The 25,541-nt window shown below is 37.1% G+C and overlaps 1 protein-coding gene and 1 long non-coding RNA gene across 2 annotated transcripts in view; one reads left to right on the forward strand and one right to left on the reverse strand.

Moving 5' to 3' along the window:
* The window catches only part of DOK6 (docking protein 6), a 435,381-nt gene that overhangs the window by 66,157 nt on the left and 343,683 nt on the right, over positions 1 to 25,541 (reverse strand). The window contains 1 exon segment of the mRNA NM_001266038.1: positions 18,999 to 19,116. Within this exon segment, the coding sequence (NP_001252967.1) occupies positions 18,999 to 19,116 (118 nt within the window).
* LOC144336397 (uncharacterized) lies at positions 1,066 to 24,645 on the forward strand. The gene is made up of 2 exons (XR_013408159.1): positions 1,066 to 14,466; positions 22,435 to 24,645. It is a non-coding gene; the product is annotated as an uncharacterized LOC144336397 (long non-coding RNA).

The raw sequence follows: 25,541 nt of genomic DNA on the forward strand, positions 1-25,541 counted from the left end.
GTTATGATGATGTCTTTAGTATTAATGTTTGTGAGATTAGTTGATTTTATCCTATTTTTGTATCATCCTCATCTAACCTACATGGTTGAGTGCTTAACTTATTAATTTTCCATCCCTATTTTCTTCTAAATATGTGTATTGAAGCCTATAAAATTTTCTCTACCAACTTAGCCACATCTCATAAATTTTGATGTAGTGTTTTCATTATCTTGTAGTTCCCATATTTAATAAGTTCCCTTATTGTGTTCTTTTATTAAAGATCTTAAAGATATGTTCTTAAATTTAAAAAGTATAGGCTTTTTGACTTTTAATTATTGGTTTCTATTTGTATTGCATTATGATCTGAAAACATGAGCCCATGTTCTATAGGCTCTTGATTGTTTTATACATGTTAAGATGTGTTTGTGGCATCTTATATTGTCAAATTTTGTTAATGTTCCGAGAATGTTTAAAAACAATGTGTATTCTCTGATTTTTGTTTTTGCTTAAGCTTGTTTTATGCTGTTTAATTTTCTATTTCCTTAGAAACTTTTCATGCAGTCTAATATTTATAAAATGTACCCTTTTAAAGTCTCATAATTGTCATGTTTCCAATTTTTTTGGTTGAATCATATGAAATGGTTGTTATTTAACAGTACTGACCTACGATTATGGCAATTTCAATTGGTTCCACCTAATAATTCTGTCCATTTTTAGGTGTGTGTACAATCTTAAAATATACTCAAGGGAATATTTTATCAAGAGTTCAGATATATTGCATCTTGAATTTTTTTTTATAATGATAAAATGTAATGACTTTTTCCCAAAACTTTGTTCTGCCTTGCCTTCAGTTTACTTTCAACATTCCTGTATCGTCAACTTTAGATGTTTTCTGTTAGAAACAGCACAAAGCTGGGCTTTTAAAACTCAAAGGTTTTATTCCTTCTCTTTTATAACAGACAAATGTCATCGTTTGTTTTCTTTGAGTCTACATATTTTCTCTTATTTCATAAGTGTCCGTTACAATATTTACTTTTTCTATATTTTCTCTACTTCTAATTACAATTTTTAAATTTCCCCTTTTCTATTTACTTGTTTAGATGTATTTATAATCTTTTAGTAGTTTAATGTGCCCGCTTGACCAAAAAGTAAAATCAAATGTAAAATATAAAAGTATTCATACTTTTATTACCTTCCATTTCTTGTTACTGCTATCAACTATTTTAATTCTACCTTTTTTTAAACATCTAAAACTTATTCTTTATTACTATTACTGTTATTAATGTATATTAGGTTTGGTCATGTTTAACAGTATCTTTATTTCTTCTACTCCAATCCTGAGTTCAAATTTATTTTCCATTAAGTACATCATTTATTTTCTTTAGGGAATTTGTTTGGTACACTCACCATTTTCCAATGAATCAATTTAGTCTTTATTCTTACATATTTCAGTGATAGAGTTTTCAGTTATTTGAAGATGGTTTTCATTATTTTCTGGCTTTTATTGCATCTGGCCTCATTTCTTGAATGATTATGAAATTCTTGGCCAACTAGAGATATCATTTCATCACTTCCCGTTCTATCTCATTGCTATTGAGATATCTGATGTCAATCTGGTTTGCTGTTCTCTTTTGTAGGTTATCTGTCTTCTCTGATTTTAAAACTTCCTTTTGCATTTAGAATTGGGCAATTTTACTCTCGTGTTTCAAAGTATGAATTGCATTTTTTTCATGCTGGAACTTAATGTACTTCAATTTGACAAGTCATACCATTTGTCTAGTCTGTAGAATTACCAGTTATTATATATTTACCTCATCCCCATTTGCTGTATCATCTCCTTTAGGAATGATTAAATCTGTGTTCAATATTCATATTCTATTCTGTATGTTAAAAAATATTTTTTATTTTCCATCTCTTTAATCTGTGTTGCATGCTGAATGATTTCCTCCTTTCCTACAACTCGTTCATTCTCTCTGCACTTGTGACTAAGTTACCACTTTCACAATTCAGTTTTTAACATTAAATTCACTGTGGTAAGAACACCTAACATTAGATCTACCCTCTTAACACATTTAAAAAAAAATTTTTATTTCCATAGGTTATCGGGGAACTAGTATTTGGTTACATGAGTAAGTTATTTAGTGGTGATCTGTGAGATTTTGGTGCACCCATCACCTGAGCAGTATACACTGAACCCAATTTGTAGTCCTTTATCCCTCACCCCCTTCCCGCCCTTTCCCCCTGAGTCACCAAAGTCCACCAAAGTGCCATTCTTATGCCTTTGCATCCTCATACCTTAGCTCCCACTTATGAGTAAGAACATATGTTTGGTTTTCCATTCCTGAGTTACTTCACTTAGAATAAATCTCCAATCTCATCTGGGTTGCTGCAAATGCCATTAATTTATTCCTTTTTATGGCTGAGTAGTATTACATTTTGCGTGTGTGCATGTGTGTGTGTGTGTATATTACAGTTTATTTATCCACTCATTGATTGATGGGCATTTGTGTTGGTTCCACATTTAATTGTAAATTGTGCTGCTATAAACATGCATGTGCAAGTATCATTTCTTGTATAATGACTTCTTTTCCTCTGCATAGGTACCCGGTAGTGGGATTGCTGGATCAAATGGTAGTTCTACTTTTAGTTATTTAAGGAGTCTCCAGACTGTTTTCCATAGTGGTTGTATTAGTTTACATTCCCACCAGCAGTCTTAACACATTTTTAGGTGTACAATGCAGCACTGTTAACTAAGGACAGATCTGTAAAATGTGTGCATCTTGCATAACTGAAACTTTATACCTGTTGAACAGCAACTCCTCATTTCTCCCTCTCGCAGACCCTGACAAGCACATTCTGTTCTCTGCTTCTGTGAATTTGACTATTTCATATACTCCACATAAATTCAATTATGTAATATTTGTCCTTCTGTGAATGGCATATTTTACTTAGCATAACGTCCTCAAGGCTCATCCATGAGGTAGCATATGGCAGGATTTCTATCTTTTTTGAGGTTGAATATCCAATTGTATGTTTATACCACATTTTCTTTCTTCAGTAATTTATCAATGAACGTTTGTTTCCCTAGCTTGGCTATTGTGAATACCACTGCAATGAACATGAAAGTGCTAATATTGCTTCAAGATCCTACTTTCACTTTTTTTTTTTTGATAAATACACATAGGTGGAGTTGTTGATTTTACATAGTTCTAGTTTTAATTGTTTTGGGAATCTTCATACTATTTTCCATGGCAGCTATACCATTTTGCATTCCCATCAGTTCTGTACAAGAGTTCCAATTTCTCCACATCATCACCAATACTTTGTTTTTTGACTTTTAGATAATTAGCCATCCTAACAAGTGTGAAAGGATATCTCATTGTGATTTTGATTTGCATTTCCCTGCTGATTAGTGACGCTGAGTATCTTTTCATGTACTTATTAGCCATTTGTATGTCTTTGGAGAAACGTCTGTTCAAGTCCTTTGCTGTTTTAAAAATTAAGTTATTAGTGTGGGGGTTTTTTTCTGCTATTGAGTTGTAGGAGTTCCTTATATATTTTAGCAATTAATCCCCTATCAGATATGTGGTTTGCAAATATTTTCTTCCATTCCATAGGTTGACTGCTTCCTCCGTTTATTGTTTTCTTTACTGTGCAGTTGATTTTTAGTTTGATAAAATCCCACGTACCCACTTTTGCTTTTGTTGTCTGTGCTTCTGGTGTCAGATCCATGAAACCATTGCCAGAACCACTGCCTGAAGCTTATCCCTGTAGTTTTATGGTTGGTTTCAGGCCTTAAGCTTTGTCTTTAAACCATTTTGAGTTGGTTTTTGTGCATGGTGTAAGATAGGGGTCCGATTTCATTCTTTTGCATATGGATATCCAGTTTTCCCAGCGAGAGACTATCCTTTTCCCACTGTGTATTTTTGGCACTCTTGCTGAAGATCAGTTGGCTTTATAATGTTGCGATTTGTTTCTGGGCGCTCTATTATGTTCTATTACTCTATTTGGCTATCTTTATGTTTTATTGTTTTAGGCATATTGCTTTAATTATTGGAGCTTTGTAATATACTTTGAAATCAGTGAGTGTGATCCTTCTAGCTCTGTTCTTTCTCAAGATTGTTGAGGCTATTTGAGGTCTTTTGTTGTGACACATTAATTTGTGAATTGTTTCTATTCCTATGAAAAATACCTTGGGATTTTGTTAGGGATTGCATTGTCTCTATGGATCCTTTAGAGTAGTACATACAGCTTAACAATATTAACTCAGTTCGTGAATACAAGATGTCTTTCCACTTATTTGTATCTATTTTAATTTCCTTCCTCAATATTTAATTTTTTGGAGATGGGGTCTCATTCTGTCACCCAGACTCGATTGCAATGGCACAATCATAGCTCACTGTAGTCTGGAACTCTGGGGCTCAAGTGATCCTCCCACCTCAGCCTCCCGAGTATCTGGGACTACAGGTGTTCCCCTAAAAAACTTTTTTTTAACTGAGGTCTCAGTGTGTTGCCTAGAATATTCTATATTTTCAGTGTATCAGTCTTTCATCTCCTTAAATTTATTCCTAAGTGTTCCTTTATGTTTGTCATCATTTTGATATATTTATTTATAACATTCATCAAAGTCTGAAATTATCCCATGTTTTAATTTTTTTGGTATCTACTTTCATGTAGGTAAATACCTAGTTTCTTTTCTTCATCTCTGTCTCCAACTATCTAGAAATAGCACATAAAGCAATTCAATGCACAGGTGGTAAATGGATAAACAAATTAGTAAATCTGCTGTAGTTAGCTACATACTTTAAAAAATAAGATGGTAATGTACATAGAGATGGTGACCACGATGATTCTGTGCTCTGTAAATGAGATACATCCCCAGGATCTGACACAGCCCCATAAATTTTGATTGAAAAAAAATCAATTCTACTCCTAGAAATGTTACTGTGAACAAAGATTATATACACATGTGCTTACTGCAACATTGTTTATAATAGTAAAAAGCAAAGGATAAGGTACAGCATGCTAAACAACAGAGCAATGGTTAAATAAGAGTTTTCAGTAGAATATTATGCAGCCCTTAACTGCCACTTACTTTGTTTCAATTCTACCAGAGCACAAAAACATAGCAAGTGCATATGTAGTATGATCTTAATTTTACAAATACAATACGTATGAGTTTTATCTTGACCTATACTTTTATCTGTGTATCTATACTCATTTAAAAATGTTAATATATGGCAGTGATGATTTTTACCTTTTTATTCACATATTTCTTCACATCTTGAAGAAACTGGCTATTTCTCAACTAGGCTATATTTATTTTGAAATTTATAAATTTGACTTAATTTCACTTAAATTTAATGTATTTATACCTTGGAATTCCATCAGCTTTTCAGAAATCATACTGCCTTAAAGTTACTTTTCAATGGAAGGTACAGAAATTATTTCCCTTAAACAAAGCTTGTCTAAGAAGACATTTACACTTTTGTTATGGAAGTCACATGAACTAACAACAGGGAGGCTCCATATGTAAGCATTAATGCCTAAAGAAAAGGAAATACATAGGAGAGTGGAAAGTGTAAGAAATAGAAGGGATTTGCAACAGAAAAAGTGATTCTGAAATCTCCAAAATAAGACACTTCTAAAGAAGTTGAAATGAGGGAGGAACACATTCGAATGTGCTATAAAGCTTAGTTAAAAAGCTTGAAAAGCAATAATGAAACGTAATGGCAACTCTCACGAGTTAAACCCATTAATTTACACATACGGTACACTTTAAATTGTTCCACAAAAAGAGCAAGGCTGTTATATGGGATTTTTAAAAGCAGTGCCCAAACTGTATACAAGTCATCTTTGGACACCATGGACTTTACACAAATTGCTTAGATAGCTTCCATCTGGGTTGTCTCATTTAAAGCACATTTGAGAAGAGCTGTTGCCTGCTTTTCAGAAGAAAAATTCTTGTAAACCTTCATTATACTTCAAAGAGAATGTCCCTGGGCAGAAGGGTAGAGATTATACACGTTTCATTTCTCTCTGCTTAAACTCTTGCCTCAAGGTAGTTATGTAACTTTCCCATCCAAGTGACAATCTAGCTAGAAAATCAAGACTGCCTGCATTGATAATCCCATTCTTTGTTGTTTGGCAAGTTATTTTCTTTCTGTGCCTCGGTTTTCTTATTTGTAAAATGGGGACAATAAGAGCCCTTACTTTGGAGAGTTGTTGGGAAGATTAAATATCATGAAACTGTCAAAGAGCTCAGTAAATATGAGCCAAGCTGAGAATGACACCACCTCTCTCCAATTTATAGAAACTCCACTTGTTAACGATCTACCCTTTCAGGGGTTTGTGTGGTTTACATGAAATCATATTTGGATATCACCTGGCATAATATCTTGTTCATAGAAGATCGCTCAACAAAATACCCTTCTTCCTATAAAAATTTTCAAACATTATGCCTCCTCTCTTGCTATTCAGACCATGCAATCTGTTTGAAATCAGGTAAGTGGTTCACTCCCACCCATTTACTGATTGGAAAAGTTACATGAACATTGAATGGCTGTTAAATTCTGAGCAGGGGTGAGATCTCCGGCTTCCTGACTCTTAGTGTCTCATTGCTTTCAGAAGGATCAATTCAAGTGCTGAGATCCAGGAAATAAGTAGATTAGGAAATTTGCTATTGGGATTTCATTTTACATACATCAGTTTATTTGACATGCCTCTAAAGAAGCTGGGACTTTAATGTAGAGACAGCCTCAGACAGTAAAACTGATTATGCTCTACACAATTTGCTTTTTTGTTGTTTTTGCACAAAATGTGGGATTTTGTAAATGTAAGAACAATGCTAAATTATACTATCAAAAGTTTTGACAATTTAAAAAATATTTTAAAAAGAAATTTATAGATGGTAAATCATTCTCAAAGAAAAGTTTCAACTCGTCAGGATGGTGTTTATTAGAGTTACAGATACAAGCACAGGGTGTTTCTTAGAGAACATCTTTTTTGAGCACATACAGAATCCTAAACTGGAAATGATAGAGCCATAGACAATGGATATTCTTCAAATATACACGAGAGGAAACTTTCCATGTGGATTTGGAAGAATGAACTTTCCTGATGAATAAAAAAGTAAGTACAGTTTTTGTCCTAGAGTGGTAATTGTCAGTAAGATTGTTCTAAAATCATTTTACATGTAAGTAGAAGATATTGATAATGCTTATCATTAAACATATGTAAAAGAAATACTATGTCACCGAGTTTGATATCAAACTTCTTGTATTATGAACAGTAAGACAAAAATAACACAAAAGTTCTAAACTCCCAAACTAATATAATATAGTAATGGCAATCAAAAATTTCTAATAGCACTCCCAAACTATATTCTTCCTAAACTAAATACAGGCATTGAACACACAACACACACACACTTCAAATCTTAGCATAAATTTCTCTTATATAAAAACCATGTTCCTGAGTTTCAAAATATTGGGTGGTTCGAAGCTTGAAGCAACAAATTTTCAATTAGCATCAATTGCTGGAGAGCTGACAGGTGCTAGACCCTTCAAAGAGGTTCTTCACACCTGCCCAACACTGTGCTAGATGTGAAGGACATATTCAGGCTTAGATCAACATCAACTCTACAGTTTATTCTCTGGCAGGTATAATTTTAAGGATGTTAATTTCCTGATGTTTCTCATCTTTTATTATCTTTCAATCATTATCAAGTCTCTGCCGTATTCTGCTTGGCAGGCAGAGGAAAATAAAGGAAAACTTTCAAAATACATGTATTGAACCTATAATTAGGGAAGGGGAACATTTAGTTGAAGGGCCATAGACAGAGATGAGATTAAGAAAAATCAAACAAGAAAGAGATCAAGGAGAAAAAAGGCAATTGAACATTTTTCCCTCTAGGTTCTTCTTTGTAGTTTATAATTTGTGGAGCTTAGCCTAATACATACATTTTTGAGGGAAGTAATATGAGAAGCCATATATGGTCAACCAGATGCTCCTCTTTCTCTGTGTGTATGTATGTGTGTGTATGTATATACATACACATGACAAAGACAGTTGAGCATCTGTGTGTTAAAAATCTGTATTAACACTCATATTAATCCGGTTGTATTGACATTTCCCTGAACTAATATTATGTACTGTTTACTCCCTTCTGAATAAAATCAAATATATATATAAATGTAGAATTTGACATGCCTTTAATATCTCTTCCCCACAAAATTTGATTAATATGGAACTCAATGTTACCTCTTAAAAAACTCAGTAGGGGAAGCCTGGAGAAAAATACAGAGACTGAATAGACATTTTAGTTTCCACCAAATTTGAATTAAAGAGTGAAGCAATTCATATTTTAATAAAACCATTGGGTGGATTATACTCATCCAGTGTAACATCTGGAAACTCAATCTTTTATCTTTTAGTAATTACTTGTACATATCTGGTAAAAAGTGATTAAATGGCTGATTTGGTGTATTCGCACTGTGAATCCTCTTTGGATTTTAATTTGGGTGATGCAGAAGAATTCGATTAGTAATGTAAATCTTATTGCTCGCCTCTAGTCCAGCCAGTAGAATGCACCATAAGAGAGAATCAGTGTAGTACTAACTGGCTTGAGAAAGCTAGTCCACATTAGGAAAGAGGCTGGGGCCTCATGGAGGAAGAAAGGTCTCTGAAAGGCTTCCGGGCAGTTAGGGTAAGCTATTTAGTAAGAACTGATTTGGGGCGGGAGGGTAAGTAGTAGGGTGGGTGTGGATGAGTATGTTTGGGTGTGGGCATCTCCTCTGCACTGGGCTGAGCTGAATGCAGTCCTTCCATGAGTTCTGCAACCCTTGGGTTGGAAAAGAGGCTCTAGTTTGCTTTAGGCTACCTGGACCGAGCCATATAAGGCATGGGAGAAGTGGTTTATCTGTTTAAAGGTGCTATTCTTGTTCACACTCACTGACGAGAAGAAAAAACTTTAAGACTTAAGACTGAATTTTTTTCCTTGTATTAAAAACTTGAGAGTTAAAGCTTAGGTTTAGTTTTTCTAAAACCTTAAAAACTAGAAACCATTTACTAAAGCTAGATTTTTTTTTTCTTCTTTTGAGATAGACTTTCGTGCTCTGTCACCCAGGCTGGAGTGCAGTGGTGCAATCATGGCTCACTGCAACACCCACCTCCTGAGTTCAAACTACTCTTCTGCCTCAGCCTCCTGAGTAGCTGGAATTATAGGTGTAAGCCACCATGCCTGGTTAATTGTTTTTGGTATTTTTAGTAGAGACGGGGTTTTGCCACGTTGGCCAGGCTGGTCTTAAACTCCTGGCCTCAAGTGATCTGCCTGCCTCAGCCTCCCAAAATGTGGGAATTACAGGAGTGAGCCACGACGCCTGGCCTAAAGCTAGATTTTTATAGTCCTTAGAACCAAACAAATTTCCCCAAGTACAGTAAGAACTCTAATAGTATTTCCAAGTCAACACTGGAATAAATAGGAGTAGGATAGCTTATCTGCCTCTGCCAGAAAAAAGGAACTTCATAGTGAGAGTTTGGTTTACAGCAGACTCAAACAACACAGTATGGACTGCACGGGTCCATTTATATGTGGATTTTCTTCCATCTCTGCCACTCCTGAGAAAGTAAGACCAGCCTCTTCCTCCTCCTCAACCTACCTTAATTTAGTGATCCACCTCCACTTAATAATATATATTATCCTCTTTATGATTTTCTTAACATTCTCTTTTCTCTAGGTTACTTTATTGTAAGAATACAGTATGTAATACATGTAAACCAAAATGTGAATTAATTTTATTATCTGAAGTTTCTGGTCAACAGCAGACTGTTAAGTTTGGGGGTGTCAAAAGTTGTACATTGATTTTTAAATAATTTCTACTTTTAAAATTAGATTCAGTGGGTACATGTGCAGGGTTGTTAGCTGGGTATATTGCATGCTGCTGAGGTTATGGTTATGACTGATCTCGTCACCCAGGTGGTGAACATAGTACCCAATAGTTAATTTCCAACCCTTGCCCTCCTCCTCCTTCAGTGTCTACTATGGCCGTACTTATGTCCATGTGTAACCAATGTTTAGCTCCCACTTATGAGAACATGCAGTATTTGGTTTTCTGTTCAATTTGCTTAGGCTAATGGCCTCTGGCTGTATCCATGTTGCTACAAAGGACCTGACTTCACTCTTTATGGCTGTGTAGTATTCCATGGTGTATATGTACCACAATTTCTTTATCCAATCCACTGTTGATGGGCACCTAGGTGGATTTCATGTCTTTGCTATGGTATACACTGGTTTTAGCTGTGCAGGGGTGGGGTAGGCACCTCAACCCCCATGTTGTTCAAGGGTCAACTGTACTTTTAGTTATTATTGAATGTTGACATCTTATGTTGATCATTTAATGAGATCATGAGAGGTAATACTGTTTAAGAGATCAAGGAATAAGCTTAGAAAGGTTGAGTAAATTGCCCCAAAAATCACATCAGTCAGTAGTGGTAGTTAATATTCAAACTCAGGTCTATTTGACTCCAAAACTCACGATTTTAATCTCTATGGGTAACATCTTCAAGATAATTGAGCCCCAAAATTTGTTTGATAAAATCTTTCATAAAATTACTGCCTCACGATCCAGTGGAATAAGCAGGTTTATAAACAAACGCATTCATATAAAGTTAGACACAAATGTCTCTGGGAGCATGGAAAAGGAGGTGATTAAGAATGCAGGATGTGAGGAACATTTCACAGTGGGAATATTTCATGGATTTTTTATGATGTCTGCTTTAGGGAATAACCGATTTATTTATCTCTAAAAACTGACATCCAGGGAGACATTTCCTGCCTTTGACTTACCTTTCTTAAGGTATGGGCATGCAATAAATGTTTATAAATAAGGTTTAATAGAAGTGTTCCTTCTAGAAAGTGGCTCATGTTTTAAGGGCTGTTGCCAAATGGCCACCAGGCTTCTTTTTACTTCTGTTGCAAATTTCTGTATTTTTAAAAACTAGCTACCAGAGACTTATTAGCTTTTTAACTTGGAAAAACAAAATAGAAAATCTCAACAGAAGCAATTTATATACAATGCAGTTTGAATGGACAGTAGAGAAGGACAGAAGGTCATTGCTGAGCAAAGAGGAAACAAAATCTTTGATTTACTTCCTTAATCTATGGCAGAACTCTAATTTACCATTTTCTGAAGGTTATCTCTAATTCTAATTGCCTATTTCCATCCTGTCCTTCTGAGAAATTGAAGCCACAGACACCCTTTCCGTGAGTGTCAAATGCCTTCTGGTGATTAGGTATGCTTCCGTGCTGACATTGGTGGTCTGTAGCTTAATTACGGATATGTAGGGGCAAAGCTGGCCTTTGGATATTAATCAGTGTTACTGAAAGGAGAACTCCTAAAGCTACCACCTTTACAAATGTATATCCAATTATTCTTGATTCAAAGAGTGTAATTGTTCAAGTTTTTAAAAAAAGGAGTCAAAGTATATTCCACATTTTGTGTGAAAATAAGGGATTATCATATGTATTAGTCCGTTCTCATGCTGCTATTACAAAATACCAGTAACTGAGTAATTTATAAAGAAAAGAGGTTTAATTGGCTTACAGTTCTGCATGGCTGGGAAGGCCTCAGGAAACTTACAATCACGGCGGAAGGGGACACAATCATGTGTTTCTTCACATGGTGGCAGGAGAGAGAATTGGAACGTGAAGGGGAAAAAGCCCCTTATAAAACCATGGGATCTCATGAGAACTCACTCACAAGAACAGCATGGGGGAACTGCCTCCATTACCTTAGGACCTCCCATGAGGTCCCTCCCCCAACATGTGGGGATTACAATTTAGATTGCAATTCAAGATGAGATTTGGGTGGAGACAGAGCCAGACCATATCCATCATACATCAGAAAAAGTTCAGTCATCACCTGCAGTCCCATAAGCCTGCTCACTGGGCTCTGTGTTCAGATATTTCTTGACCCTCGTTCTCACCATTAGTTTATAGAAGATGAACTAACATGAGGGAAAGGAGCAGGTGTAGAGACAGATTTTGAGCCATCATGTTAAAGGGGCAGATCTATAGCATTTTACAGTCCTTGTGTTCATGAAAATAAAGACTAGTAGTAGCAAGTATTTGTGCTCAGTCAAAATGATCCTAAAGCAAAAAGCAGAAATGCCAACAAAGACCTCACCTTGTGCAAGAAGGGCCTGGGGCTCACATGTGGGACTAGACACGATTCCTTTATATACAAGAGAATTTTTCTCAGGTCCACCCTTATGGCGGAGGATGTGGTCCTGATGTCGCATATCTCCATATATGCCTTATAACGCATTGCTAATTCATTTTAGAATTCAATAGGATTTACTGAGTGCCTGCAGTACACCTGGTACTGTCAATGGCTTTTACTGGTTTGTCATTTTCAATAAATGCTTTTGTCATCTTCACAAATCCTGACTTAAAAACTCTGCTGTATAGGCTGTCATCTAAATATGTCTAATGGTGATTAAAAGTCAAGGTGTGAGCCCTAAAAGTAAGGAAACTCAGTAATCTGATTTTTTTTTTCTTTTTACCCCTTCCTGTGCCCCCCTTCTCAACCTCTCCGTGTTTTTCTTTTTTTTAAATGAATGTTCCTCAGGGCTTTCAAAAAACATTTCCTACTACATTTCCCAATGCCTTGGAAATACAATTGTATGAATATTAAAACAAATAGTATGTATTTACTTCTGAGTTGAGAGTTTAAAATTATGTTCATCCCTTTATGGTTTAGGTTTCCTTAAGTCTAGAGACAACATCTCTAGTATGAGCATGATAAATATTTTTTCATAAGTACAGAGGAAGTTAGAGAAGTATAAATTAAATCACTTTCTAATACAAATCAACCATCCTTATGATAATCTGGCAGAAAAGAAATGGAATGTCTACCACTTCTGCAAGAAGAGGTGGCATAACTCAACCTGCTGCAAACCACTTAGGGACAGAGATTTTTAAACAGTTGCTGCCAAGTACTTAGAACAATGTGTGCTTGTTAGAAGCTAATTATTCCCTTTTTCACTCTTGATTCCAGACTACTAGAATACAATGGGGACATCACATTAACTTATTCTTTCAGAGCACCCTTCTGGGAGTAGCCTGGAAAGATTAGGCCGATTGTATTGGAGATTCTTATTCTCCAAAAACAAAGGTAGATGCAGGATCTCTGTCAGGAGGATACGTCAGTCTTTAAGTGTGTATCTAGCAATGAATGAGAGAAATGAATACAGCAAAACTGAGCTAAGTCAAAGCTTTGAGGCTTACAGGCAATTGAAGTTACAGGTAAGTCTTACTATAGAATTTTTTACGTCATGCTTTTTTAAAAATTGAGTACATGTGTTGCTTATTAATGAATCTTAAACTTTAAATATATGAAAGTTTCCCACTTTTGTTTTCTGAATGAGGTCTGCTAATTCATATTGATCCCAGCTTCACCTAAAAAATATTTGAAAATTCTATATATTTTCATTCCTCAGTGCTACCTGCAGTTTACTTCACAATGATACATTCCCACCTTGCCAGACTTTTACTTTGATTTGGTAATATCAGTGATGACAGTTGGCTGACGATATTGTACTTTTTGTAAAGAGGTAATGACACTAAGGAGCACAGCTGAAAAAGCGAGATTCAAAATAGCTAGACTTAAATTATTTTTTAAGACAGGGTCTTGCTATTTAGCCCAGGCTACAGTGCAGTGGTATGATCATGGCTCACTGCAGCCTCAACTTCCCAGGCTCAGTGACCTCCCATCTTAGCCTTTAGAGTAGCTAGGACTACAGGCGTGTGCCATCATATCCTGCAATATTCACTCACTCAGATGGAGCCTCACTATACTGCCAAGACTGGGCTCAAACTCCTGGGCTCAAGCAATCCTTCTGCCAAATTGCGGGCTTGGCCCTTTTCCAAGTTGAACCCTCTCCCCCTCCCCCTCTCTCTCTCCTTTTCTGTTCCAAAGCTTTTTAATCAACTCACTTCTGCTCTGAAACTTGCCTAGGTCTCTCCTTCTGCCTTATGCCCCTCAGTAGAATTCTTTCTTCTGAGGAGGCAAGAACTGAGGCTGCTGTAGACCCATATGGATTTGCCACCGGTAACTTGGATAACTCGGATATCTGCCACTGCTAACATATTTGGTCCACATGACTCAGATACCTTCCTAGTGGCCATTGAGCTCCAGACAATCCTCAGTGAGGAAAACCGTACTCTCAATATTCAAGAGTCACCCTTCTAGAGGAGACCTCTGCACTGCCCATCGGTGGGACAAGACAGTGGTGAAATCCTGGCTATGTCTCACTTGGACCCGGCTGGATACCACTTTCATCAACTGATGCAGCCAACTCAGCCCTGCCGGGTAGCAATGAGCCAAGATCCACCGAACTGCAACCACCCCCTCTGTCAGCAGGAAGAAGTTAAAGACAGACCTTCATCCATTTTGCCCCAAAGATTTGAGGTTCTGGACTCTTGAGGTGAGTAATGTTACAGCAAGTAGCTAGTCATGTATGAACAGGGCAAGAGAGAGATGCTCTCTACCAACATACACCGGGAGTGTTGGGCAACAATCAGCTGATGGTCAGGTGGTTGTTAACAAGCAGACAGCAAGGAGCCTCAATTTTTTTTTTTTGCTAGGTGCTAGTCCCTAATGGAATCAGAGCAGAATAAAACTACTGAAGGAAAAAATAAAGAGAAATTCAGAACCTCAGCACCCTTCCATGAACATGTACGTTTTTCACAAAACTACATTTAAAAGTCTAGTTATCCACCGAGTATGGTGACTTATCCCTATAATCCCAGCACTTTGAAAGTTTGACTTTTCTTTCCAAGAACAGAAGTAAGAGTTGATTAACAAAGCTTTAGAACAGCAAGGAAAAGGAAGGGAAAGAAAAGAGAAGTTCACCTTGGGAGACAGCAAAACAGGCGCCTTCAGAAAGCAAGTGCGCAGCTTGACCTCTGTGACTTCGGGTTTTATACGTTGGTATACTTCCGGGATCTTGCAGGACTTCTGCCTACTCCTGAAATCTTATTGGAAGCTGCTGATCAATTTCAGGTGTTTTCTATCCATGAAGAGCGTGCCTTTCCCTGGTGCTGGCTGTGACCAATTGTTACTCCTCCTGAAATCTGATTGGGAAGCTGCTGATCAGTTTCAAGTGTTTTCTGTCCATTAAGAGCGTGCCTTTCCCTGGTGCCGGCTGTAACCAATTGTTACTCCTCCTGAAATCTGATTGGGAAGCTGCTGATCAGTTTCAAGTGTTTTCTGTCCATTAAGAGCGTGCCTTTCCCTGGTGCTGGCTGTGACCAATTGTTACTCCTCCTGAAATCTGATTGGGGAGCTGCCGATCAGTTTCAGATGTTTTCTACCTATTAAGAGCGTGCTTTTCCCTGGTGCTGGCTGTGACCAATGATTACTCCTGAACTCTTATTGGAAGCTGCTGATCAGTTTCAGGTGTTTTCTATCCATGAAGCGCGTGCCTTTCCCTGGTGCTGGCTGTGACCAATTGTTACTCCTGAAATCTTATTGAAAGCTAAAGTAATAATTAGTCACAGCCGGCCCCAGGGAAAGGCACCCTCTTAATAGGTAGAAAACATCTGAAACTGATCAGCAGCTTCCCAATCAGATTTCAGGAGGAGTAACAATTGGTCACAGCCAGCACCAGGGAAAGGCACGCTCGTCATGTTATTGTCACAGCCCATGCATTCGTTATGATTTTCTTCATAGTTATACGGATCATAATTGGAGGCTTCGGAAATTGATGAGTCCCTCTGATAATTGGTGCTCCTGACATAGCATTCCCTCGCCTAAATAACATAAGCTTCTGACTCCTTCCCCCCTCCTTTCTACTACTAGTAGCATCCGCCCTTAGTAGAAGCCGGTGCTGGGACAGGCTGAACAGTGTACCCCCCTTTAGCAGGGAATTTCTCCCACCCAGGAGCCTCCGTAGACCTAACTATCTTCTCGCTTCACCTAGCAGGCATCTCCTCTATTTTAGGAGCTATCAATTTCATCACCACTATCATTAACATAAAACCTCCCGCAATATCTCAATATCAACCCCCCTATTACTTTAGCTTTCAATAAGATTTCAGGAATAACAACTGGTCACAGCCAGCACCAGGGAAAGGCACGCTCTTAATGGATAGAAAACACTTGAAACTGATCAGCAGCTTCCCAATCAGATTTCAGGAGGAGTAACAATTGGTCAGAGCCAGCACCAGGGAAAGGCACGCTCTTAATGGACAGAAAACACTTGAAACTGATCAGCAGCTTCCCAATCAGATTTCAGGAGGAGTAACAATTGGTCAGAGCCAGCACCAGGGAAAGGCACGCTCGTCATGGATAGAAAACACCTGAAATTGATCAGCAGCTTCCAATAAGATTTCAGGAGTAGGCAGAAGTCCTGCAAGATCCCGGAAGTATACCAACGTATAAAACCCGAAGTCACAAAGGTCAAGCTGCGCACTTGCTTTCTGAAGGCGCCTGTTTTGCTGTCTCCCAAGGGGAACTCTTTTTCTTTCCCTTCCTTTTCCTTGCTGTTCTAAAGCTTTGTTAATCAACTCTTACTTCTGTTCTTGGAAAGAAAAGTCAAACTTTCAAAGTGCTGGGATTATAGGGATAAGTCACCATACTCGGTGGATAATTAGACTTTTAAATGTAGTTTTGTGAAAAACGTACATGTTCATGGAAGGGTGCTGAGGTTCTGAATTTCTTTCTATTTTTCCCTTATTTTCAGTAGTTTTATTCTGCTCTGATTCCATTAGGGACTAGCACCTAGCAAAAAAAAAAATAAAAAAAATTGAGGCTCCTTGCTCTCTGCTTGTTTTGACTATCACAACAGAACAAAAGAATAAAATGACCATTATCAAAGTATAACTTCTTATCCATCTGTTATGTACCTGCCTGTCAATCATCTATCCCCTTTATCTGGATACTTAAATTTTTATATAATAGGGAGACGTGTACAGGGTGGTAAAATGTATTCTGAGAAGTGCACAGTACAAAAAGTAAACCCACAGTATAGTGAAATGTAATTTCCGTTGAACATATTTTATAAACATTTGACTTAAGTAGTCAATGCATATCCTGTAAAAACTACAATCGCCACCAACCAACCAGAGAAGCATGAAATATTGAGATTAAGTAAACGAACTGAAAAGGCATGTCAAGCCCTTGACTTTGCTAGAAGTTAATATCGGTGAGATAAAAGTATTTCAGTTATTACATCTATGCTACATATAAATCAACATCAAGAAGTCTCTGGCAATGTTTTAGGATATTCCAGTGCATTCTAATTTTTTATCAGATGCATAAGAAATTATTGCAGAAATTGTGCATCAGTCTAAATCTTAGCTCTGTCTTCAGAAAACGTTTCCTTCATACTACCATGAAAGCAATAGTTTTTTTTTCTGGAATTATAGGCCAAACCCCTTGACAAAAACTAGAGTTGTCCATTACACTACTTCTGACCTATTTCCACATTTTTTGTATTAAGAGCATTAATATCTCACTTAGAAATTTGATAGTTTTTTCATTTAAACATTTTATAGTTTTCAAGCAAGTATCAATATTTACACGTATGTTTAAATAAAAACCTTATTACAAGCATATTCGAATTATTTTTCATCACAGAAATGGGCAAGGTTAATTTTGCATGATCATGACTCGGGCAGTTTGTGTGTGGCTGCTGGCATCTGAAGAGGGAAATAAAAGCATGAGACGCTTGTCTTCTGATTCTTGAAATTACCAAACCAGTCCCCACTCCTCGGCTTTTCTCAACCCTCTAATCCTTATTCTATTAAATATTTTTGTACACAAATAATGAAGATACTGTTAAATACAGGCAGTCAAGTTGGCCCATAAGAGTCCCTTTAAAATATAACATGTAATTGCCTTCAGTAAGTGACTACAATCATTCCAACTGCTTTGCCTTGTAGAACATATATTTAACTGTTAATTTCCATGATAGAACTCCGTTAGTTTGGAAACCCTGGCAAGCAAATATTGCTATAAGAAATTACTTCAGTTCGCTTGCAACAAATAATTTTTGTCAAAACTTACAGCATTGTTAATAGTGAGCAAAAGCTAACGTGTGGGGAAAAAAGTCTGAATCCCTAACTACCAGAGGGTCAAAATTGGTCATTCTTTCCCTAGATGTTTATTGGATGCTTATTACATTCAAGCCTATGGTGCTCAGTAAATGTTTGTTGGATGAGTAAATGCTCTCGGCTGTGTGGGTTTCAGCCTTATTTTTTTAGTTTCTTGTTTCCTCCAGTGTTGGCCAGCTGTTAGTTGCTTGTAGTCAATCAAATATTTTATTTGAAGGGTAAGATGATTCAGTTTAAAACAAAAGGGAAGGAATGGGAAGACAACTGCCGGAGCTGGGTTGTCGGCTGCTGTTAGTCAGAAATCTGCTAGCTATTAATTTGATTCATCTGGCAAGCTATTCCTATGCTAGTTAATTGAGCATTTATCATTAGAAAAACTACAAAGGCAAAGTATCTACATGTGGCCCTTTCTACCCTGCATCCTCTCCAAATGGTTTCTATATTGAGGCTTTGACTAAACTTTAAGACTTTCATGGGTAGGTTTGTGTACCAGTTTATGGCAGAGCCTTAAAGCCTGAAGCCAGCCTCCTGAACTGATATTGAATCCTTTCAAGGAAAGATGCAAAAAAATCCTTCATAAAACACAGCATGAAGCAGACCTCTACATTAGCTTTTAGTTTCTGATAATGTGCTCGGTATAATGTTTTAGTTAAGTTCTTGTGCCAAATTGGGTCCTTAGCCCTCACAGTAATTTTTGGAATTTTTTTTCTTTACCATGAGTGTAGGAAATGATAGCTTTTTAAAAGCCACTGTAAATCTCGGCTCCCACTGCTGCCAGTGACAGCTGATAAAGGGGAATGGGAGGAAAAGCAAGCAATGCAAATACAAAGCAATTTGCATGAGTCAGTCCACCTGCAGGAAGCTAATGGAGGTGCTGCTTTCCTACTTTAAGGTGACTTGCCTTGCAAACTGTAGATCTCACCAACGCTGTTCTGACGAGTGATGTGATGCCAGTACGCGCTGCGAGGAAGAGAGATTGATTTGGATAATGTCATTGGTTCAGTCAAGCTTGTCTGAAGCTAAAAGAGAAAAGAAAATGTGTTTTAGGCCTTGTTGAAAACTGAAATCTGCTCTTTTAAATGTTCAGGGTTAAATGAGTGACAGATGATAGAATCTGCTGTAGAAACCTACATGATCCCCTGTGTAAAGATAACTTTTTAAAGTAAAATCATTACTCAAAAATGTGAAAGGAATACTTGTAAACAATTCAATCTAACTCATTAATTAAGAGAACACAAATAGTACGAATGATTCCAATGACTTGTAGCAATGGGGAATGCTGGTAAACACTCAGGGCACGATCAATTGTAGTCACTCCACCCAACAGTTACTTAAATTTCTATGGACAAGAATTATTTGCATTACTCTCGGCTTTCTACAATTTACAGAGTTGTAAAATAATAAAGGTGCCAGCCCCTTCAGAAGCAGAGACCCATGAAAGGTTTACAGAATACCCATTATTTACCCATTTCAATCTCTATAAAACTTTTCCTTACACGTCCTCCCAACCTTACACAATGGATATTTTCTCAGACCTTTTTCCTTGCTCCTGTGATAGAATCTTGTACATATTAAAAAGGTATTCTCTGAGAAACACTGATAAAATTGTGGCATGTTTGTTCGAAATATTTTAAGGATAGCTGAGAAGATTCACACAATATCACGTACTCAGCTACGTGATTAGTTCAAAGAAAATAAGTTTACATTGCGTTTTCAAGAAATAGCTTTATTTTTATTAATGCACAAGAAGTTTCAAGAAAAATGCAGAAATGGTTTTATTTAGTCTTGGCACACATGTCTCTGACCCAACCTGAGGAAATGTTTACTTTTGACAATGAGTAATCCTCTAACGAATAAAATCGCATTTTCTTTGATGCCTGACTCCTGGCAAAACAGAGTTGTAAAGATGATCTCTGTCAAATCTAGGCTTTGCGTGCCTTGCTGCTACTGTGGTGTGTACCTTCCACGGTGCTCCTGCACACTTTGTGCCCAGCCCTTGATGCTTGGATGGATCACATACTTCTACATCCAGCATTGGATTTGACTCTTGCCACCCTTCATAGAAGATGCTATCAGGAAAGTACCCGATATGACACAACAGGTCGTTCAAGGCCACATAAAACTAAGAGGTTCTTACATTTTAATAGAAAGTGGAATTAAAGAGCTTGCACATATTTCGTGGTAAGACATTTCTGGAGCTGCTACGTCTTGTCACAAAAGTGCCATACTCGGTCTATTTAAAAGTCTGGCACTGTTGAGGTATCTTTCTTTTTTTAAAGATGGCTCCAAATGGTAACTTTGCAGCCATTCTTTGTTTTTTCAAAATTTGGTAGACTTCAAAGTTTTCCTGCTTATTACATAAACAGGTGAACTATCCACATCCACATCCTGTGGTTGGTGTTTATAGGGGTGGGGTTCTACGGAGACAAGCTTCTTGGGTTATAGAGCAGTGCTTTCAGAATCTTTTGGGTGGTTTGGTAACAATAACGGCAGGAGACAGCCAAATGCCTAGGCAGATAAAGTGTCCCCGGAGAACCTCGGACCCACCCAGGTCATTGTATATAGGGGACTTGTCTAAACATGCCCACGGTAAAAAACTGTCCCTTAACACATGTGCAGTAAAGGAAATGAATGTAGGGTGGCTCAGACTATAAGGGCCCATGTGCACACTGGGAAAAAAATGGGATTGAGACACCAGGAATTAACACCTTATGCAGGGGAGGAGCCGCCTGGCCCCTTCAGCTCCTGTGTGGTGGCCTGGTGCTCAATCTGAGGTGGGAGCTGGCTGGCGGGACAGCTCTTTGCTGAGAGCTCCCCTTTTGCTTAAATTCTACTTTCCTCACCCTTCAGTGTGTTTGCATGCCTTACTTTTTCCTGGTTGTGAGACAAGAACCTGGATTTAGCTGAACTAAGGAACAAAAAAACCTGCATCAACAATGGGCGTTTCCAGTTTTACCCTGGACCTAACAGTGGGGTGGGACTCTGCAAGTAGGGCTATGCACATTGAAAACACGCATTACACCCTCATGGATGGAAGTCCACCACCACAAAGAACTAGAGGCAAGGCTCATTTTATGAAAGCATTATTGGGAGAAAAGATAGGACTTTTGTCTTTAAAGCCAATTTCCCATATGAGGCATAAACTTAATTAAACACATAAATCTTAAATTCATGTCAGCAGTGCCCATTAATAACTATCCATAGATCCAGTCTCATACTAATCACGGTTCTGTCTGTCTAATCTTCCTTTTTCTAATATAATTTGTTTATTACTCAGCATACAGTAGATCATTGGTAAATTAATCTTTCCAAAATGTGATTGAAAGTGCTTTTTCTTTTTTTTTTTTATTCTGGGAGACATTTTTCTTCCCAAATGGTCAGTTTTTAAGCATCAGGAAAATAGTTAGCATTTTTGTTTGCTGGAAATATAGTTGGAAGCCACGGGATAATTCTTCCACATGATTTCCTTCTGAATCTCCCTGTATTGTTTTACACCTCAAGTTTCTCTACGTTTCTCTCTTCTTTTTCATGTTCTAGGATGCTTTTAATGATATTCTATTTATTCCTTAGGTTTCTCTCTATTCTACTTCCATAACTTATTGCTGAAAAATGGAAAATTTATGTTCAAAAAATTGATTATGGATTTTCTTGATCTTTGCTAGGGATACAGATCTAGTCTCCCATTTCTCAATGTCTAGATGTTCCCCTGGATTTTAGAATAGAGTCCATTCCCCATGTGTACCTTTTTTGTATTGAGTACTGCTATAGACTGAACTGTTTCTGCACAAATTCATATGTTAAAGCACTAACCCCCAAATGACTATATTTGAAGATAAGGCTTTTAAAGAGGTTAATGAAGGTTAAAGGAGGATCTAAGGGTAGGGACCATGATCAAATAGGACTTGTGCCCTTAGATGAAGAGGAAGAGAGACCCAGGGATAAATATTCGGAGAAAAGGCCATTAAGGACACAGCAAGGAAACACCCATCTAAAAGTTGAGAAGGCCTCAGGAGAAACCAACCCTGCAGGCATCTTTGTTTCTGTTGTTGTTGTTGTTGTTTGTTTTTTTTTTTTTTGCACTTCCAGCCTCCAGAACTGTGAGAATTTCTGCTGTTCAACCTATCCAGTTTGTGGTATTTTGTTATAGCAAGCTGAGCAAATTAATGAGTACTGTCATGGGGAATCTAAGTGGTGTAGAATCTGTCTGATTTAACCAGCAATTTTTAATTTTATGAACTTTAAGCAATGTATTACAAATTGACCTGTTTGATTTGTGCAATGACCAAGACAGTATTTCAAGCACACTTGATGAAATTTTTTTTTTTTTTTTTTCCCAGATAGCGTCTCACTCTGTTGCCCAGGCTGGAGTGTGGTGCAATCTTGGCTCACTGCAACCTCTGCCTCTCAAGCTCAAGCAATTCTGCCACCTCGGCCTCGCGAGTAGCCTGGATTACAGGTGTAAAACTTCTTTTGATGACAGGCTTCAACAAGAGGACACACATCCTTAACTATTCAATTAAAACTCATCCTTAACTATTTTCATATTATAATGCTTCAATTAAAAGCATTAAGAAAAAGCTTAAAATGCTATAGTAATTTCTTAATTGAAAAAGCAATGCATCAATTTGACCAGGAGGAGTTTTAGGATCATAAAAGCATGTATGTTAAAAAGCAATTTGTATTTATATTGCAAATATTTATAAAACATTGAGATTTCTAAACAATGTATTAAGAAATTAAACAAGATGGATACATGTGTTCGAAGTTTTCATTCCTTCTCTGCAAGGGTCTGCTGTATTGATTTTTTTTTTTTTTTTGGTGGACTTAGTTTAAAAAAAATCTCAGCTATACAAAATTCTGCAATCTTTGTGCCAGAATTCCCTTGGTATTTATACGACTATTTCCTGCAGGCGATGCTTCTCCTTTTCGCATAGGGTCGGGATTTAGAAAGAATGCTCTAGCATATATGCAGAAATCAACTAGACTAGGAAGCGTTTAGTTCTTGATACACTTGCCATCACTTTTTGCCATTTTTCGCTCTGTCTTGCTTCTATTCTTGTGAAACAGCAGTCAGTTTTCTAGCATATGAGCAATGAATCGGGAGTTACTTAGCATCTGGAAAGAGGGTGTAGAGATCACAGCTAAAGTAAGCCTGGAGAGCAGTTCAAACACTTGTGCTTTGAGAGGGACAACTGACAAATCTCATCACAAAGCCAACAGTCTAAGAAAATTAGCCCCAAAGTGTGCCATATGGAGACTGCATTTTGATACCCTTGTTCGAATATAACACAGATGAGAATTATGCTGTCCTCAAGGTGATGAGAAAAGACCCTTCTCCCCAACCAGAAAAGTTTAGATTTAGACGGCTCTCGGAAAGATGGAAACAAGAAGTGGGTTCTTCGTGTTTTTTCCCATTTAGGCAATACATAAATACACTTTGATATCATCTACGAATCTCATTTATAAATAAGATTCCAACTCTCATGTCTCTCCTCCCCTAAACTTTGGAAGATTCTTTTGAACACATTTCATTGAAAAAGTCATTTTTAGGAAACAATTCTTCCTGTGTCACTCTGGGTTTGCACTTTTGTTACTAGATTTTCAACTATGTTTGTACAGCAAACAGCCTCAGAAGATAGGAATGTCTTCCTCCAGGAAACAGATCTGCCTTCTGCCTGAACAGGACAGTACAGATCCTGTCTTCCTCCAAGGAAAAGGCTGGGCAGGGTTGCTAGTTAGCCCCCCCGATAAGATTGGGAGTTGCTAACTCGGATCCCTTGGCTGGGGCAACATGCAGCAGCATCCACCCTGGCTGCTCCACGTGACTCTGTGGGACCTAGGTACCAGGGAAACCTGTGGAAGCATGAAACTTATGATGCTCACTGTGCCTCAGGAATAAAGTCCTGTCTCTGACTCGGGAGTTTTTTGTGATTTCTGCCAACATCCATGAAACTAATAGGCAAGGGAAGCAGGACTGGTAGCATCTTTCCTGCTTTTGCTAATCTGATTGTCTCTACTCTTCCTATCTCTGGAATCTAAATTACTGTATTGTATTTCCTCCATTGAACTATCACAGGCTCCGTTTACTTAAGTGGACCCTGAATAATACAAAGGACTACCTTGCTATGTCCCAAATTTATTTACTATATCCACACTGAAAGGCATTAAGTTACTTCTGCTCTTTTGCAACTAAAATTTACAAATCTCAATACCAAAGAATTTTGAGAAATTTTAGAAAAACATTTAGGTTAGTATGCCATCTAGGGACTTTAGTTTACATATGTATAAGTAGAATTATGACTGTTTCTGCCAAAAGTCAATTCTCTAAGGTTATTTTGTTTACATTTTAATACAAAATCATCAAATTCTTTAGGATTTTTTTTAAATACATGTTTTTATAAGTCCTTTCATATGTCGAATTTATATATTTGGGTTTTTACTTTGGATAATGTTTCTATTTTTATATTAGAGCGACTTGTTTTATGTAAATTTATATTTTTCAGTTTTTATTTTGTGCTTGTGCTAATTTCCACCTGCTGTTTTTCTTAGGTTGTCTTGATCTTTTCACCTTCTCAAGTAATTTTAATTTTATTTGTTTAATAAAAGCATTTGCTTCTGAGTGAAGTAGAATAGAAAGTATTCTCTCCTAAAATTATATAATTGTAAATTGTAGCTCTATTTCCTTTTTTACATAAATTTATTGCTTGTGTATATTAAGGTAATGACTTCTTGTGCGCTTTTTTTTTTTTTTTTTCTTTAGAGACGAGATCTCACTATGTTGCCCACATTGGCCTGGAACTCTGGTCTCAATTCTCCCACCTCAGTCTCCCAAAGCACTGCCATTAGAGGTGTGAGCCACTGCACTGGGCCGTTTGTGCAAATTTTTTAATTTTTAATCAGAACATGCACTGAGTAGTTTCCATATATTAAAATTCAGTTTTCATTTTTAACTATATGGCCAATTTCTGTACATCTTATAGGTACATGAAAAGATACATTGATATGGAATCTCTCTACTACACACACTCAAATATACACATAGTAAACACTATTCGCTCTGCATTTCCTGCTCCATATATTTAATTTTTAATCTGTATCAACATGAAAGTGTTAATTTCAAATGACTAGCATGTTTCTGCCCATTTCTTCTTGTATCCTTAAGTACTTTTTAACTGTACTATAAATTGACAATTTATAATATATATTTGTGGGGCACACGATATGATTTATGAATACAAGTGAAATCAATCTAACATAACCATTAATTCAAATACTTTTTTGTGATAACATTTGAAATTTAGCAATTTTGAAATGTACAATACAGCATTACTAACTGTATTTGCCACAACAGAACCCTCAAAATAAAACATACTCCTGCCTATTACCCTTTGACCGTCATCTCCCTGTTGACCCCAAGTCCCTAGCCTTTGTAGCCACATCTCTA

Source organism: Macaca mulatta, chromosome 18 (genome assembly GCF_049350105.2).
Source record: "Macaca mulatta isolate MMU2019108-1 chromosome 18, T2T-MMU8v2.0, whole genome shotgun sequence".
In the NCBI taxonomy this organism is placed as follows: Eukaryota; Metazoa; Chordata; class Mammalia; order Primates; family Cercopithecidae; genus Macaca; species Macaca mulatta.